General features: G+C 38.6%; 1 protein-coding gene across 2 annotated transcripts in view; it reads left to right on the forward strand.

The window, feature by feature from the left end:
* CFAP54 (cilia and flagella associated protein 54) overlaps nt 1–18218 on the forward strand; it is a 300842-nt gene that overhangs the window by 169613 nt on the left and 113011 nt on the right. For both annotated transcript variants that reach the window (XM_059934750.1, XM_059934751.1), the window contains 5 exons: nt 78–287; nt 3227–3293; nt 6333–6515; nt 9083–9169; nt 13874–13996. In XM_059934750.1, coding sequence (XP_059790733.1) covers nt 78–287; nt 3227–3293; nt 6333–6515; nt 9083–9169; nt 13874–13996 — 670 coding nt within the window. The remainder of the gene's footprint in view (nt 1–77; nt 288–3226; nt 3294–6332; nt 6516–9082; nt 9170–13873; nt 13997–18218) is intronic.

Below are 18218 nucleotides of genomic sequence, written 5' to 3' on the forward strand. Positions count from 1 at the left end.
GCTTTCCCTTTTGGAAGATAGATTTAATAACACAGATCTCAGGAAACATGCTGCTGCATGCTCCATTTCTGTTTTAGGGCTGCTTTTAAATGTTGGAGTCAAGCTCTTGATGACATATTCAGGAAACAAGACGTGCTCCATACATGGAAGGAGTTTGGCAGCTCACTCACCAATGCCACTGACAGCTGTTCACCTCCAGGTTCCAAAGACTACAGTGAGGAGTTTCTGTCAAAAGCTGGCATTTGGGGATGTTTGCAAGGAGCGGTGATATCAGCGAAGATAGCACAGTGAGTGTGACGATGGGGTGGTCTGTGTAGTAGCTGTCTCCTCCCTTTGTGGGCTGCCCACCCGTGCCATGCAGGGTGCCACACCTCACACACACTGGGTTCTCGGGCAGCTATGTCCATATCATACAGGCTTATACAATTTACTATTTGTACTGTTTCTTGTTTATGGCCATCTCCTCTTCCTGTTAACACCTGCCACACCTGGAATGTGAGAACCACGTTGGCATAGGTCTTTGTTCTGTTCACCAGTGTATCCCGAGTGCCTGGCGTGGAGATGGGATTCAATAACTACTTGTTGAATGAATGAATGAGTGGATGAACAGTTGGTATTTGAGCAAGAATAACAGCATAGAGGCAGGCTGACTAGGGCCTAACTTTAGGGCCCCCAGCAAGTTACTCATCCTGCCTGAGCCTCATTTGTTCTCATCTGTAAACTGTGGTGACAGGAATTACATGACATACTGTATTAGTTTGCTAGTACAAACTAGCAACAGAGCACCAATCTGTGAGCAATTTATTGTCTCACAATTCTGGAGGCTTGACATCCGAGATCAAGGTGTTGACAGGGCTGGTTTCTTCTGAGTCTTCTCTCCCTGCTTGTAGGTGGCTGTCTTCTCACTCTGTCCTCACATGGTCTTCCCTCTGTGCATGTCTGTGTCCTAATCTCCTCTTCTTATAAGGACATCAATCATATTGGATTAGGGCCCACCCTAAATGACCTCGTTTTAACATGATTACCTCTTTAAAGACCTATTTCTAAGTATAGTCACCTTCTGAGGCACTAGGGGTTAGGACTTCAACATATGAATTTCGGGGGTGCAGTGGGTCACATAATTTAGCCCATAACACAGACTGTATTAGTTTCCTATTAGTGGTATAACAAATTACCACAAATTTAGTGCCCTAAAACAATACAAATTTATTGTCTTACAGTTATGGAGGGCAGAAGTCCTAAAATCAATGTGTTGGCAGGGCTGAGCTCCCTCCAGAGGCTCTAGGGGACGATCTGTTCTTGCATGTTCCAGCTTCTAGAGGCCTCCTGCATTCCTCAGCTCATGGCTCCATCTTCTGTCTTCAGGACCAAGAGCCTGTCATCTTTCTCTCTCTCTCTCTGAGCTCTGTTTCTGTCCTCACATCTTCTCTGACTCTGACCCTCCTGCCTTTCTCTTATAAGGACCATTGTGATTACATTGAACCCAGTAATTCAGGGTAACTTCCCTATCTCAAGGCCCTTAATTTAATCACATCTGCAAAGTTTTTTGGTTTTGGGGTTTTTTTTGTTTGTTTGTTTTTTGCCACGTGGAGTAACATATGCATAGGTTTGGGGGATTAGGACGTTGATTTCTTTGCGGGGGGGGCCATTATTCAACCTGCCACATGTAACATATGTGAAAGTCTATCACAACGCCTTATACCTAGTTAGCACTCACAGATATCTTAAATATTTGATTAATGTGAGAAATTTAAGAAGTATGAAGAGAGTAGAGGTACAAGTTTCCTTTACCTTTCTAGTTACATTTTAGGGCGTGGTAGGCAAAAATCTGCATAGTATTTTGAGCTGTAGAGAAAATTTTAGAAAATAATAACTTGTCCTAGTTAATAATCACACTGTTTTCAGAAAATTAGCATTTGGACAGGGGAAGTATGAAATTATCACTTTAAAAATATCAAACATTTAAAGATTTTTTAAAAGCTCTGTCAAGTTTGATTTTTTTTTTTTTTTTTAACCACTCCTGGGACGGAACTCTTCCTTACACACACATACACACACACACACACACGCACACACGATCCCCACGCAAGTTTGAGTTTATAAGTTAGTAGAGCTTGGCAGCAGAGAATAGAAAAGCTGAGGAAGGTTCCCAGCTTGAAAAGAACAGCTATAGCATTCCTGCCAGAGGACACCTCAGCTTCTCTGAGCCTCTGAAGTTTTTACTTAGTGGTTTTCAATCAACAGAAAGTCACTTCCTGGTTACCCAGCTGGAAGTCTGACTTCCACAGGCTCTGTGATACTCCAGGGGCTTTGGCTGTTCTTGGGGACTCCTTGAGGAGAAGAAACTTCTCCCCCCACTGCTCAGAAGGTAAAGCACCACATAGAGAAGCTGAACTCAGACTGACGAAGTTATTAATATAGTGAAGCCCACTGGTGTTATTGAAATAAGATTTAGAAGAAGGTAATGTGGTTTCCAGTTGCAAATTTGAGTTTCAAGACCCATGTAAAGAAAACTCAAACTCTACTAAGGGACATAAAATGAGACAGTAGTAAACACAGAGATATTACCTTAATCTTTGGTGGAAAGACTTAATGTCATCGATGGATCCATAATATACTGCTGGTGAGGACACACATTGTTTCAATCTATGGGAGGAAATTTTTTAATTGTACTCATCAAAAACTTTAAAATTGTGCACCTCCTTTTCCCCAAAATTCCACTTCTAGGGATTTATCCAGTGGAATTAACAGGACAAGTGCTCAGAAATGTAGGTACAACAATGTTTATTTCAGCATTGGAAAAAACCAAAATGGAGATGAATATTTTAATATTATGGTACATGCATATGATAAAAATATTAAAATCTGTAAAATAATGATGTAACTCATTATGTCCAAGAATAGAAAATTTGTTTATAAAATAATATGTATTGCATAATTTTAGTCTTACTGTGAGTGTGCATGTGTATAATTGTATGTAGAAGAAAATCTAGAAGGAAAGTGGCCAAAATGTTACCAGTAATCATGTTTAGGTGGTAGGATTATAGGTGACTTTTCATTTTATTTTTTTCTATCTTTCTATGTCCTAGATCTTATATGAGTATGTAGCACTTTTAGAATCACAAAGACTATTTTAATTTTGGAAAATCTATGAGTATTAGAGATGTATTTATATAAAAATAGTCTTGGAACATTGTCTATGAATATTTCTTTTTCTTATACTTAGATTTATTCAGACATTGGACGTTGAAAGGAGAACCAACTGTTGCCTTTTGTCCGGGTTGCTCTTTCAGGTAACACTTCCTGTATACCTTTCTACAGTAGCCGGACCATGCAGTCAGTAAAAAAAAAAAAAAAAGCAGTGGTTTAGCATATTCATAAAACTTGCACGTAGGGAAATAGCATGAACCTTGATTAAATATCATAAGCCCATCTTTCCTTCGATGGCTGAACCCCTGTGACATAATATTCAGCAGAGTCACTTTTTTCATTTTCGCTGCAGAAGGAGGAGTTTTACAGATAAGGAAACTGAGTCTCCTGTCCTTCGTAATGTCATGTTACTAATGAGCAGTGAAGCCAGTCTGAGTCTAAAGGGTTGCCTTAAGTTGCCTCATCTCTAAATAAAGTTTTGCTCAATTGCGTGATGTAAAATATACCATATAATGAAAGCAAAAAATAAGTTGAAGACTGTATAAGTAGAGTGTCTGCAGTTCTTAGGATTTGGGTTTGACTTTACTGAAGAAGAAAGGAGCTTTTATCTGAAATACAAGACATTCTAAGATTTGGGAACATAGCCAGGGGCCTCTGCAATCTCCTGAAGGTTCTGTTTACTTTGAAGGATGGGACACCCTTGTTCTAAGGAGTCTAATAGCTTATGAAATCTGGATAGATAAGATCTTTGAGAGAGGCTTCTCTGAGCATATGGCCAGACTTTTCAATTTTCTTATGTTCCATACATTTCTGGCCTGTGCTTCAAAGGGAAAAGGTGGAAGAGGCAAGGATGCAAAGGGAATGATAATCCGAATTGGATTCCTTCTATTGCATCCTTTACTTTCTTCTGATATTCCTCATTCCTGAAGATAATGCTGTTTATGTTTTAGAAGTAAGCAATTTTTTGCTTAAATGTGGACATCATTTCTTTGTAATATGACACTTAAAATTAAAATTAGCTATGGGATTTATTTTTAAAACCTGTCTTTCTTTTTATGATTTTAAAGAAAATTTGTAAAACTAAAAATTAAACAACTGCATAATATTTTAGACTAGGTATCATAAGTTTAAGGAGCAATCTGATTAAAATTCGTTCCAGATATATACATTAAAATAACTTTATGATGCATTTGTCATCAAGAAATGTTAATTGTTTAAGATAACATAAGAAGCACTCCTAAATGTACAATTTGATTTTGTGTATTCATCTTGTTTCTGAATGTCTGGTACAACGTTGGTCATATAAATTACCTAAGAAATATTGGTCAATTAAACAAATCAACTTTTTACTTAATTCAATAAAAATTCAAAATTACCTCTGCTCGATTTAGACTTCTGAAATACGTTTTTCTTTCCTCTACTTATAGGTTGGTATAGTGGAAAGAACATAGATTTTTTTTTTTTAATTTTTAAAAATTTTAATGAAAAATTTTTTAAATTGTGGTAAAATACACGTAATACAAAATTTACTATCTTAACCATTTTTAAGTATACAGTTCAGTGACATTAAGTACATTTACGTGTTGGTGCAACTGTCAACACCGTTGATCTCCAGAAATCTTATATCTTCGCAAACTGAAACTCCTTACCCGTTAAACAATAACTCCTCATTCCCCTTCTCCCCCCATCCCCTGGAAACCACCATTCTACTTTCTGTCTGTGAATTTGACTACTCTAGGGACCTCATATAAGTGGAATCATAAAATCTTGGTCCTTTCGTAACTGGCTTATTTAGTTATTTTAATTTTAAAATAAGGGAAATGCATGTTTGTGTTTAAAAAAATTCCAAATGACATCAAAATGTGCAAAATGAAAAGTAAAAGCATGGAATGGCTGGTAGATTTTGTTAAGGAGATTTTCGATGCCCATTTGGGAACTAACATTTGCCGAGTGTATGCCATATGACACTATGTTGAATGCTTTATATATGTAATTTAAGTTGCCTCTTAAGACATATGTGATTTCATTTACTCATCGTACTTTATCATTTCATCATCTTCAGTCCCTAGGGAGAGGGGGTCTGACAGGAACTAGGCAAGCAGTCAGTGTTAGTGCCATAAAGACTAGAATGCAGAGAAGAAATTTTGTGCCAGTAAGAGCACTAGAATATACTCTGGGAACCAAGGAAGCCCAGCCTTCAACACTGAACAGGGCAGAGCAAGGCAGGAGGAGGTTATTTGCCCAGGTGGGCCTGGAGTTCACAGGACCCTCCTCAGACACACTGGTTCCTGAGCTTGAAAGACTTGTCAGACATGCTCCCTGGTGGGGTTGATGTTCTTAACAAGCTTTCTCTGGGTTGACTTAAGAACTTTTAGCTTGGCTGCCAGAAACTTCTGACAGTGTCTTGGTCCTCCAGTATAGAAATCAATTAATATATGTCATACCTATTGCTATATAGCCTAGACTAGCATTCTTTAAAGTGTATTTCATGGAAACATACTGGTTTTTCTAAGATGTTAATATATAGTTATCAAAAAGAAACAAAAAAACCCTAGTCAAATACATTTGGAAAACAGTTCATACTAGATGGTTCTCCTAAAGAGTGACAGCACATATGAGCTTATTAAGACCTCTGGGAAGTCCTGTAATAAATAATAGATCTGTTAAACTTTTAAACCACTATTTTCCAAACATTTTGACCACCATGCTTTTCGTAAGAACATAGATTTTTGAGTTACATAGACATGACTTTGAATCTTCTTTTTGCCATCATTAGCTGTGTGACCTCAGAGAAGATAATTGTTTAAGCCTCAGTTATATCACTTGTGAGATAATAATCCTTCCTTCTAGGGGTAGGTTAAGTGAGGATTAAATGAGATAATATTTACAAAGAATTTACCAAGAGTGCCCAACACAAAATTGACCCTCAACAAATGATAACTTAATAATTTCTTCTTAAAATGATAAGTATTCAACTACCATGGAATTTAAAAGGCCCATCTTGAGTGGTAAAAGCATTTGGAACCTGTGGTCATGAGGATATTGATAAGTATCATTTATTACAGGATACAGTGTGCTAGGCATACGCAAAGCACTTGGGGAAGTAATACGTGTACTTATCGTTCTCTCTCGTTGTTGCAGATGCAAGTTCCAGCTCTTCATTTCACCTTTTTCATTTACAGGGTTTGCTTAGAACCACACTTGCACACCCTAAAGCTGAACGTTGCTATGCTCAGTATGAAATCACTCAGCTTCTTCCAGGCATCGAGCTCTTCTCGGACAGATACCGGGCTGACATCTGCTCTGTAGTTGCAAGTCTGTATTACGTAATCCGCGAACTGCACTTTGCTAAGCAAAATCTAATAGTAAGTGATTTGTAAAATCGACAAATCTTAATTCACTGTGGTATCTTACCCCACTTACCTTATACTTTTCAAGTTTTACTAACGTTCTTTTGGTCAGTTCTTATTTAACTTTTAAACTTTATTTTCGGGATTCAGATCTGTACTTCAAAATGAAATATATTAATTAATGTTCTTTCTTTGACATCACTGTTTGCATTGCCTTTTGGGTACAGTAGCCATGCCTATTTGATTTTGTTCTCTTATTTTACTCTATTATTTTACCTTTTTATAAAGACATTTGGTGAAATTGACTAGAATGTTGCACTGGTCTCAAACACAGGAATCTAGTGCACTTATAACTTCACTGCATTAAGTCATGCAGGTCATATCAATATCGAAACTCTGGGAGTATTTCTTTATTGAGATAAACTTATCTTTGTGTCTTGTCTTTTCTGTGTTAAGGGCACATCTAAGTGAAAAACAGATCCTAACTGTGAAATTAAAGACAGACACTTCTTAATATCCTAGGAAATTAAAAAAAAAAACCCAATACAACTCTCTTTTCCTTTAGGGAAATAAGCCACAGTATGTATCTCATAAATTTGAAGTTGATTGCATTTTAAACATAAATTAGGGTGTTCTGTTGGTTATTTTATATTTTCCTCCTTTTTCTTATTTGTCCTTTTTTCTTCCTCTGTGCTATTTCCTCTACTTCTGTATCTCTTTTCCCCCTGTGTTTGCTTGTTAATAAATGTTCTTTCTCTTTTTGTGCTTTCCCTTTCCTCTATAATTTTCATACTTACTTTCTTTTTTCTCATATATTGTTTTCTCTTGTTCTAAATTCACTCTCTCCTTATATTGAAAAGATTTATTGCCCCCTGATATTAGTTGTTAAATTATAATGTCATGTGTTAAAGTGAAGAGGTTGATACATGCTTTTAACAGTTGGCAGATTTGGCAAAAAATTGTTTATTAGAAAAAAATAACAAAATGGTGCTCCTCTCTTGTTAAGGTGATTCATTTCTGGATTTAGAAAATAGTTTTATCCCCTGGGTAACCTTTAGCTGCCTAGTCATATTCATATATAATACATATCCCTGCCCTGGAAAAGAAATGAGATTTTTTTCTCTGAAGCTTAAGAAATTGAGAACATTTTTCTGAATAATTGAGCAATTGGCAGCAATAAAATGGTATGTTTTTATTTGTCACTAAAGAAAAGAAACAATCTCAAAGGTAATAGCCAACTCATTTTGTGCTGCATTAATTACAGAAAAAAGTATTGTGTTATGTTTGTAGAGCATCACTGTAGAAAAATGTATTGTGTTATGTTTGAAATCATTTAAGACCAGTTTAGTCCTTTTTAAAAGCTGTTGCTCTTAGCAGCCGCCAGTTGACTGACAATGAGATTCCTTAGCTAAATTTGCAAGATGTAAACAGTTTCCATTTTCTATTACACTACCTTCCAGAAGGAGCCCAGTGGCTAAGGAGACAGCTGTAACATATAAAATTCACTAGGGGACCCATTGCTGTGGGATCATGGGAAATAATTTGCTAAATAATAAGGATCCCAGTCCCCTTTCTTGCTGCATCTGCCTTTGATGGAGCAGGACCCAGTTGTAGGGACTGAGCTTCAGTTTTAAGTTGAGATCAGGAGCGTTCAGAAGTCTAGGCAAAACTGTCCCTCAACACCTGCCTTTAGCTGGATACTGGTTTGGTCAATTGAAAAATTGATAGTCTGTAAGCTTTCACATCTATCCATGGGACTTCAAGAAGACTTGAACCTTGGGGTTAATTTTAGGAAAATAAAAATGTTATATGAAGAGTAAGCTTGCGTTTTAATCAGTAGAATATATGCTCTATGAAGGCAAGGACTTATATTTTTTCTCATTCAACAGTGTCTGACATATAACAGGCCTGTTGTAAATATTTTTTGATGATGGAGATATTCCAGTTGAAGACAAATAGCTGACATTGAGACGAATAAGAGTAAGCTTGCATTTTAGTCAGTAGAATATATGCTCTATGAAGGCAAGGACTTAGATTTTTTTCTCATTCAACAGTGTCTGACATATAACAGGCCTGTTGTAAATATTTTTTGATGATGGAGATATTCCAGTTGAAGACAAATAGCTGACATTGAGACGAATAAGTAGAAGCTATTAGGGGACATGGATGTGAGTTCCTTTGCTTTAAATTTTGCATTTATTTGATAGCTCATTTGCTAGAATGTTTCCACAGGCCTCAGTAATTCATACGTATATGTTGAAATAATGTTTTCTCAAGGAAGGTGATTAACTGGATTTTTATTTTTCCATGCTTAAGGAAATGTGAAACCTAGGTTTTGGGTATCAAGTAGCATCTACTTGGGACTGTAAGTCACTGATAGCACTTTAAAATTCTGATAAAATTATGAAACACATGTTAGGCAGATCATTTCACTTATACCAAACAGTACAGTCTTCTAATATGGAAAAATCGATCACAGTTTTGCATAACATCTCTTAAATCAGTATTTGGCTAAATTGTATTATTAGGTTATTAACTTGATAAAATACGTTTCAAAACAAAGAGTGTTTTTCTGTTGGTAGATTCTGCCTCTTCTTGCATTGTACCAATATTTTGTTTCTGGAATTTGCCAAGACCTAGTCAGAAATCTAGAAGCAAGAATCCTCAAGGTATGTTTCAAGCTTTTTAAGACATTTGATATTCTTGAACTATTAAAGATATTGTCGTGAATTACTTTTTTATTATTATCATCATAAGCTGATAATAATATATGGTGTTATACTGATATTAAAAAAAACTTGCCCAACATTTTAATAAAGTATGGGAAAGAGCCATGTAGAAAGGCTTAGATCATTTTATTCTTGGGCCACAGTAAAGTGAGGAACAGCTACCCCTGGTAACAAGACTCACCTGACACCACTCAGCCTAGAAATCACCATTTCTGAAAGATTGGTTTCCTCATAGAGACTAATGAGTCATTTTCCAAAATTTCTGGGAGTTTTTTTGCTAAGGATCTTTATGTATATCATGGTATACAGGAGGTTTTTTTTTTATTGCACAGACAGTTGAGGTGATAAAACGCACAGGCACTAAATTACAATTAATTCTGTAACCCAGAGGTCAGGAGGCTCTCTGCCTTCAAGATTCGTGTGCAGTTGGCTTGAACCCCATGTGGAGTGGGGAACATCAGGCATCTTGTTTTCTCTGCCCCTTTTCCTGATCACCCATGGTCGCAGGCTCCCACTGTCGTGGAATTTGTTTTGTACATGGATCCTTTCAGCAGCCAGCAAATTTGCTCCCTGTTCTGCACTTCTTCATCTCTAATATGAAATTCAACCCTATTCCATATTTTACACACACACACACACTCACACATAAACACACACACTACATCCACCCAAGGTCTTTATTTCTATATTGGACTTTACTGAAAATTGGGAACATAAGGAAATTTTAGTTGAGGTAAAACCAGCAACTTAAAATAGAATATTTAGCATCTCTGAGTTTAAAATATTTCTTGCCCATAATCCCACTCTTTTGCCTCCTATCCCATGGCTTCGTCAGCCGTGTGCTGGTAAATATTTCACAACTCACTCTAAAAAAAAGCCTTGATTTGTAACATTTCCAATTTCCATGGTATAAATACCCCCACTGCAGCTGACTTCAGCCTACCAACTGGGCATTACTGAATGTGGGACTTCGACAAGATGTGCCTTGTTGGCTCTTGCAGTTGCGGGTGAGTGGGCTCCCACACTCCCCTAGCTTAGCCCTCCTTCTCCTTTTTTGGAAATACCCTTCTTCCCTGATCCTTCACATTTTCTAATAAGGGAAAATAAGACTTCCCTTTGAACTGCTCTCTCCATCAAGACCCTGCCTGTGGGCCTTGTTTTCAGACCCAAATTGTCCATTGCATTCTATTTCTAAATAAAGATAACACCTTCCCTAATAGGAATTGTGATGCTCTTAAGATAATACATTTTAACCTGGGAATAAATAATTTGTAATCAGCCATGAATTCTGGTTCACCCTTTCCGAGTTACTGAACTCTTAACAGTTCTCTGGCTTTTGAATTCTAATAACAGTTTTTAAAAAGCTGCATACAACTTTTCTCTGTTTTTAAAACAGTGCTCTCTTCAAGACTGCAAAATTCTCGAGGCTAAGGCCTGTATCTTATGCATGTTTTGGTTCCCTATAGTGTCTTGAGTAATAAATTTATATGCTTGATATTCAGTAATTAATTGTTGAATTGGATTTAAAATCTTTAGACATATATCAAGTGCCTACTGTCCACACTCTTCTTGGTGTTTGGTGGGAACTCACCGAGAAGATACTTGGTAAATGTTTATTGCTTTATCTTTGAAACAACATTTATCAAGTATCTCCTATATAAAGGCACCGTGTTAGTAACTCTAATCAAAGAAATGTAACCCATGGTCTTTGCTTTTGTAAAGAAGTGAAAATAGGGAAGAGAGATGGGACATACACACAAGAGAATAATGTGTGTACCTCCCACTTGATCATTTCCAAATGAGTGTGATGAACACTATTTCCAGGAGTTTGAAAGAGGGAAAAATGGCTCTGGGTCTCTAGGTTTTACCAAGTAGGTAAGATTTCAGCTTGAAAAAAATAGAACTGAGTAGGAGAGAGGAAGAAGGGAACATTCTCAGCAGACAGTAGTGTGAAAGGTGTGGAAGTGAGGAAGTATTGACTTGTTTAGGGGGCAGAGGTGGTTGGGTTAGACTGGAGTGGAGCTCTTGAGCAGGCAGTTTGGAGTAGATGACATGTGGACACCAGAGGTCTGTGATGTGGAGGAGACCAGGGGCCCAGTCTTGAATTCCAAGCTGAGATGTAATATGGAGGCTGAGCAGTGAGAGAAAGGAGGAGGTTGTGGTGTCAGAATTGGGTGACAGTTTTATGCTGATGTCACAGGAGGCAAGAAACATTGAAGGGTTGCAGTGACAACTAGTAACATGTCAGAAGGCAGTCCAGAGAGGCACTGAAAGAACCTGGAGCAAAGTTTTTGATTAAATGACTATTTTTTATTGATTGTTAGCCCTTGGCAACTGCTTTTGTACTAAAGTAGCTTAAAAGCCAGTGAAGAACTATGGACTGTCTTCTGTAGCCTTGGGTTGGGAGGGGGAATTCATGGCACAGTTTTGATCAGGAGAAGGACGTGATCAGATGTATCTGGTAGGCGTGTCAGGAACAGAGTGAGATGGGAGTGGGATCTTATCAGCATAGTAGGACTGGAAACGCAACTAGGGTGTTGGCAGAAGCACTGAAAAGGGGCAATTAATGCATCATACAGAGGAAGGAATGATAGCCCCATAGGCAGAGTTTGCCTGACCTTCCCGAACTAAACTGGGGTCAGTGAGTGGGAAGAGAGAAAAGTCGTAATCAGGAAATAGCAAACAATGATGCTTTCTGACAAATCAAAGAGCAGTAGGTCACACTGTTAAGTCTCTACAGATGCACTAGTGTCTTCCAGGGGAAGCTTTAAGACCTCTTTATGATCAACTGGTCTGGCTTCACTTTAGAACTGCCAGCATCCTGAAAGATTTATTACTCTCAACATATCCGGCATTCCTGGGAAGGGTACTGATGGTTCTGTATTTGTATGACTGAAGGGTTGATTTATGAGCGGTTCTTTTTCCCATCTGGCTTGTTTGTGTTCACGGTGTTCGTTGTTTCTGAAAATACATGTCCATTATTATCACCACAGCTTTTTCATATGGTCAGATTGGTTTGATAACTGAACCAGAGGTAGCCTGAACAGGTGGCCATGTACAGCAATCTCACAGTCAAGCCCAGAGGAGACTAACCTTACACAGATACGGGGAAATGTTTCCTCCAAGGGGCAAAGAGCTCCAGTGACTCCCTAATGCCTACTTTGATATTATATGGCACCAGGGACATTAGAGCCCAAGGTGTCTTAGGCAAGAGCCAAAGTATGCAACTCAATAGACAAGCTGTTTTCTCTTCATCATTAAAAATATTCTCCTGACTTCCTATGTTTTATTTTTATGTTATTGTCACATCCTGTTTCCTTCTAACTTACCTTCTTTTTATTTCTTTAAAATTGGTACACTCTTGAGATTCCTAAGATAGTAGTTAAAGGAAAAGAGAGAGTAAGATGAGTATAATGTTGAGGATAAATTGGATTTTCTTTTTCTGTGTTTTAGATATATATCATCTTCATCCAAGTTTGTACTTCACTCCCTGCTTCCACAATTTACCCATCTCTGTTCTCTGTAAAGTCACTAGATGTTTTCAAAACATAAGTGAGGTACAGGCCCTGCCCTGTTCAAAACTCTTCAATCACTTATCATGCAGAGAATCAAATCCCAAGTCTCCACTCTGGTCTACAGGCCACCATTCGCACCTACCTCCCAACCCTCTTCTCCTCTCTCCCTAAGCTCCTGCCACACAAGCTGTTCCCTGAACACACCAAGAACCCAGGATTGCTCCTGGCACCACGTGACCTTTGTAGTCAAGGTCCCCTCAGCAGTTTTCACGTCTCTCTCCATCATATCATTCCCAAATCTTCTCTTGAAGGTTTTCTCCTCAGAGAAGTCCCTCCTGACCACAGTTTCAAAAATAGTATTTTGTCAGTACCTTTTATCTCTTTTCATACTGTGTATATCTTCATGTATCACTTAAATTTAGCTAACCGTATATCCCAATGGAGGTAACCTCCAAGAGGGCTTGGTGCAGAAGAGGAGCTCAATATACATGCTGAATGAACGCATGCATTTGATGATTTGATTTCTTCTTGTAATTTCCTAATTGAAAGTCTTGCTGGATTATATTCAAAATAAGCCATGTACAATATATAGTTACCAATTGACTAATGTTGTTAAATACATGTCTGTAAAATCGACAGTGTCCATTCATTGTGGATAAGAAAATGAACAGTTGATGCATTGTGGAATTCATCTCCTGGTTTGTTTGACATTCCTCAGAGTGTTAGAGAAATCAGGAGTGTTTTTGTTTTGTCTTTCTTTTAAACCATACTTGACCATGGGAACAAAAGGATGAATTCAATTTTTTAAAACTCTTCTGTGTCTATCCTATTTTTTAAAATGTGTTTACGTCTGATAAAGTAAGCCACATCTCATGAACGGCCATTGTTTTGAAAAGTCGCTTGATGTGATTTACTAGCTTCTTGGTCCCCTGCACATGTGAACTGGCTTACACACAGAGGCATGCATCTCTACCACTGTGTTGTCTAAACATTGACTTATAACACGTTACCAATATGAAGCAGAAATTTTGGATCTCGGCAAGTTGATGATTTTTCTCTAAAATTTTAATTTTGTAAGTAAAACAAATGGTTTAATTTAGAATCTCTTTTTTTTTTCTTTTCTTTAAAGATAGAAGTCCTTATAGATTTAGGATTCTTTTCCGAAGCCTTTCATGAGATATCCCAGATTTTTTATGGAAAAAACATGCCTTCTTCAGTACCCGCTGGCTGTAAAGCTACTGGAAGAATGAAGGTAAGCCTGCCAATTTGATTCAAAGCCGTTTTTAACCTTTTGAAGGTCCTTTTGAAGGCTACATTTCTAAAATCTAGGGAATGCTTCCAAAAAAGGTATTTACAAGTCTCTGGTACTGCAGACTTCTTTGTTAAGGCTGATTAGAGCTAACATCAGACATACACAAGGTTTCCTTTGTCTGAAATGGAAGAAGGGTGGGTGTCATGACGGGGAGGGGAGCGTGGTCTTGGAGTAGGTTTTTACTGTGGAATTTTGACTTTGTGTTATCATGGACAGTCTCAGTAGACACACTGATCAGCCACTATCTCTTAGACTTTTGGATCTGAGCTTATAATTTCTAGTTAATAGTCTTAGTCACAATGGCCTCTCTTCATGTTTTATTTGGATATTTTGATTTATATACTTTATACCAAAGAGTTAAGCATGAGTTCACATTTCTTCTGATTTTTGTGAGGAGAGAATGTTCCTCTATTTTGTCTAGTCTTTTTTGACTTTGGGAGAGAGTTTTACCTGGCTTGCTTAATTTGTATTTGTAAATTGCATGACTGAAGCATCGTTGAAAATGAATATTTTATATTTAAATCAGAGTGAGCTCTTATTGTCTCTGCTTTGGTTTTTGTGGTGATCTGGGAACCCCTGGGTGATCTTGCTTGGGGCAGATGCTTGGACCCTCATCCAAGGGCCAGCAATAAAGGAAATAGGAGGAAGCAACAAGTCAATTCCCTGGGAGAGACCGTATGTGTAAGGAGTGAGACTGGCAGACACGATACATGCTGGTGGGATTCAAATTCAGAGGACCTAAAAGAAACTGCAGAATAGTTATGTCTTGAAAACTACTTGCATAGGCAGACATATTTTTTTTTAATTTTCTTTTTTAATTTTTATTTATTTATTTATTTATGGCTGTGTTGGGTCTTTGTTTCTGTGTGAGGGCCCGCTCCAGCTGCGGCAAGCGGGGGCCACTCTTCATCGCGGTGCGCGGGCCTCTCACTATCGTGGCCTCTCTTGTTGCGGAGCACAGGCTCCAGACGCGCAGGCTCAGTAATTGTGGCTCACGGGCCCAGTCGCTCCGCGGCATGTGGGATCTTCCCAGACCAGGGCTCGAACCCGTGTCCCCTGCATTAGCAGGCAGATTCTCAAGCACTGCACCACCAGGGAAGCCCTAGGCAGACATACTTACATATAATGCATACATTACTTCAATGTATACCCCTAAAATGTTGCTGCTTTTTTCTTAACATGACTGCTACAGTGTTATAATTTATCGTAATGAGGTAAGTGTTAAGTTATCTACAGAAAATCCTAAGAGGGACGTTCAGTAGACGATCGGATACGTGTGTGTATGCCTATACATCTACAGTTGACCCTCTGTATCCGTGGGTTCCACATCTGTGGATTCAACCAACCATGGATTGAAAATATTTGGAAAAAAAATTCCAGAGAATTCCAAAAGGCAAAACTTAAATTTGCATGCTAGCAATTATTTACATAGCATTTACATCGTATTAGGCATTATAAGTAATCTAGAAATGATTTAAAGCATATGGAGGGTGCGCCTAAGTTATGTGCAAATACTGTGCCATTTTATATGAGGGACTTGAGCATTGCAGATTTTGGTATGGGGGGTGGGGAATCCTGAAACCAATCCCTCACAGTTACCAAGGGACGACTGTATATTTATCTATCTAGCTATCTATTTGGGAGTCAGTCATGTTTTTTGGTTCATTTTCTATAGCACAAACGATTTCATCTTGTTACCTGGGTTAAATTAGCAGTATTTTCTTGCTTGCTTCTCAAGCAACAGCCTTTCCCTGTTGTAAAATGGTTTGCATTTTGTTATTTAAATTATATTTTAATTCATTTAAAAATATTTATTGAGTGCTGACTGAATACAGGCGCACTATTCCAGACATGGGGATAGAGCAGTAGAAAGATAAATGGAGTTATTGCCTTCCTGGAGGCATGTTACTATTGGACAGTCCAGTGAGGAAGACAAATAATAAACACATTAAGCACATAACTAGATGTCAGATGGTGACATGCTCTGATGGACAATCAAGCTGAGTTGAGGGGACAGGAAGTGACCAGAGCGGTGGGTAGCTGTTCTATTGAGGGTGGTTTGGGAAGTCTCTCTAATAAGGGAGTGAAAGATTTGAGGGAACAACCTTCCAAACAGGAGGCAGTGCAAGGGCAAAGGCCTGCAAGATGTGGTTAAGGAAAACCAGGAAGGCCACGTGAGGCTGGATTAGAGAGGAGGAGGAGGAGGAGAGGGCAGGACCCAGGAGACAGGTCATGTCGGACCGCCCAGGGCTGGGTGAGGACTGGAGTTTACTCTAAATGAGATGGGAAACCTTGTAGAGCTTTGAACAGAGGAGTGATGAGACAGGAAGTAAATTTCAAAGAACCACTTTGCTTGCTGTTTGGGGAATGGGCTGTGGATGAGCTTGGGTATAAATAGGGAGACCAGGGAGAAGGCCTTTGCCAATGACCTGAGTGAGATGTGACAGTGGTCGGGGTAACAGTGGTGGGAGGAGTGAAAAGTGGTAAAATTCTGGGCACATGGCAAAGGTAGAGCTGACAGCATTTGCTAATGGTGGTTGAGATGTGGGATGTAAGAGGAAGAAGTCAGACCTGACTACAGAGTGTTCAACGTGAGCAGCTGGTAGGAAAGAGTTTTCATTGACTGAGATGGGGAGTCCCGCTGCCCCAAGGCAGGGGTAGAGCGTGTTAAGTGTGAGATTCCTAGTGGACAAGCAGGTGGAGATACAGCCTAGGTAGGTGCAGAGAGTATATGTTCTGGAATTCAGGGGAGAGGTTGAAGCTGCAGGTAAATTTGGGAGCATCGGCAGAAATTTAAAGTCATGGGGCTCGGGGAGAGCAGCTGGGGACCAAGGCAGATAATGAAAAGTAGAAGGCAGAGGACTGAAACTTGGGGCCCTCCACACTTAGGGTCTGGAAAACAAGAAGGAAAGGGAAGCCCGTTGGGTAGAATAGGAAACAAGAGAGAGTTTTCAATGGTTACTGCTTTTACCAAAACAAATAGACAAGTGGTCTGAAACTCATTTTTACAGGTAAATTCCAAACTTCATTTTTTATCAGCTAGTTTTCGTAAGACAAAAGTGTGGGGGAATTGTTTCCCGATGGATTATGACTTCAAATTTTGTGTTCTCAAAGTTAATTTGCAGCTTTTCCAGCTTCAGTTGGGAATTTAAAAAGTGTAATTAAAAGAGGAAGTGCATTCAGGGTTTATAATTAAAATAGGTGCCAACGTTATTAGGCTGCAGGCTAGTTATTTAAAGACAGGATTCATGAGTTAATTTCAGTTGTAAAAGCAGTTACTGGAAAAGTCTTACAGATTATGATTGAACTTTTCACGGGCTTTTAAAAAAATTCTATTTTTTTTTAATATACTCATATTGGGATTCTGCTCTCATCACCAAATCTAAAGTCCCATCATTAACCCTCTTCAAATTATATCACCAAAGGTCTCTCCCTGGATTCAGTTACTCACTTTTCAATGTGTTAAAGGAAATAAAGAATATCTTCAAAAAAAGGAATGTTTTTAGACACACTTACCAACACTTTCTTCCGATAAGAGCAATATGTGATGTCTTGATTTAGGGGTTCCTCAAAAGCAGATCCTGAGACAAAGATTTGGGAACAATTAGTGTGTTTGGGAGATGATTCCAGGAAGAACAGTGAGTGAGTGGGAAAGTCAGACAGGGAGACGAGGAAAACCACTCCACAGAGCATTAATGAGATCCCCGCCATGGGCAGGTGGGGCCTGCAGAGAGACAGTCTCTTGCCCCTCATTGGTAGAGGTTGCTCCCTGCACTTGCAGCCTCTCCTGAAACTCTCCTGTGGCCACAGAATGCCCTCAGGCAAAGAGGTGCAGGTGCTTGAAGTAGGATACCATGCACATGTGAGTGACCTGTTCATGGAAGATGCTGGTGACTTCCAGGTGACCAAGAGGATGTGGATGGGGTATTAGTATTGACATCTAAGAATGGGCACCTTTTAAAAAGAGCAGCTGTACCAGAAGGGATGCACCCTCATAACAATACAACAATGTTCTGTGACAAATGAATTGAATGTTTTCTAATGCAATATTATATTTAGAGCCAAACATATTAACAGGTAATTCACAAACAAGGGAAGAACCACAAAAAGCATCATTGTGAAGAGTAATATAATTTACCTCAAACTGGCAAAAACATTTTTA

The sequence above is a fragment of the Balaenoptera ricei genome, chromosome 10, assembly GCF_028023285.1.
Source record: "Balaenoptera ricei isolate mBalRic1 chromosome 10, mBalRic1.hap2, whole genome shotgun sequence".
NCBI classification, from domain to species: Eukaryota; Metazoa; Chordata; class Mammalia; order Artiodactyla; family Balaenopteridae; genus Balaenoptera; species Balaenoptera ricei.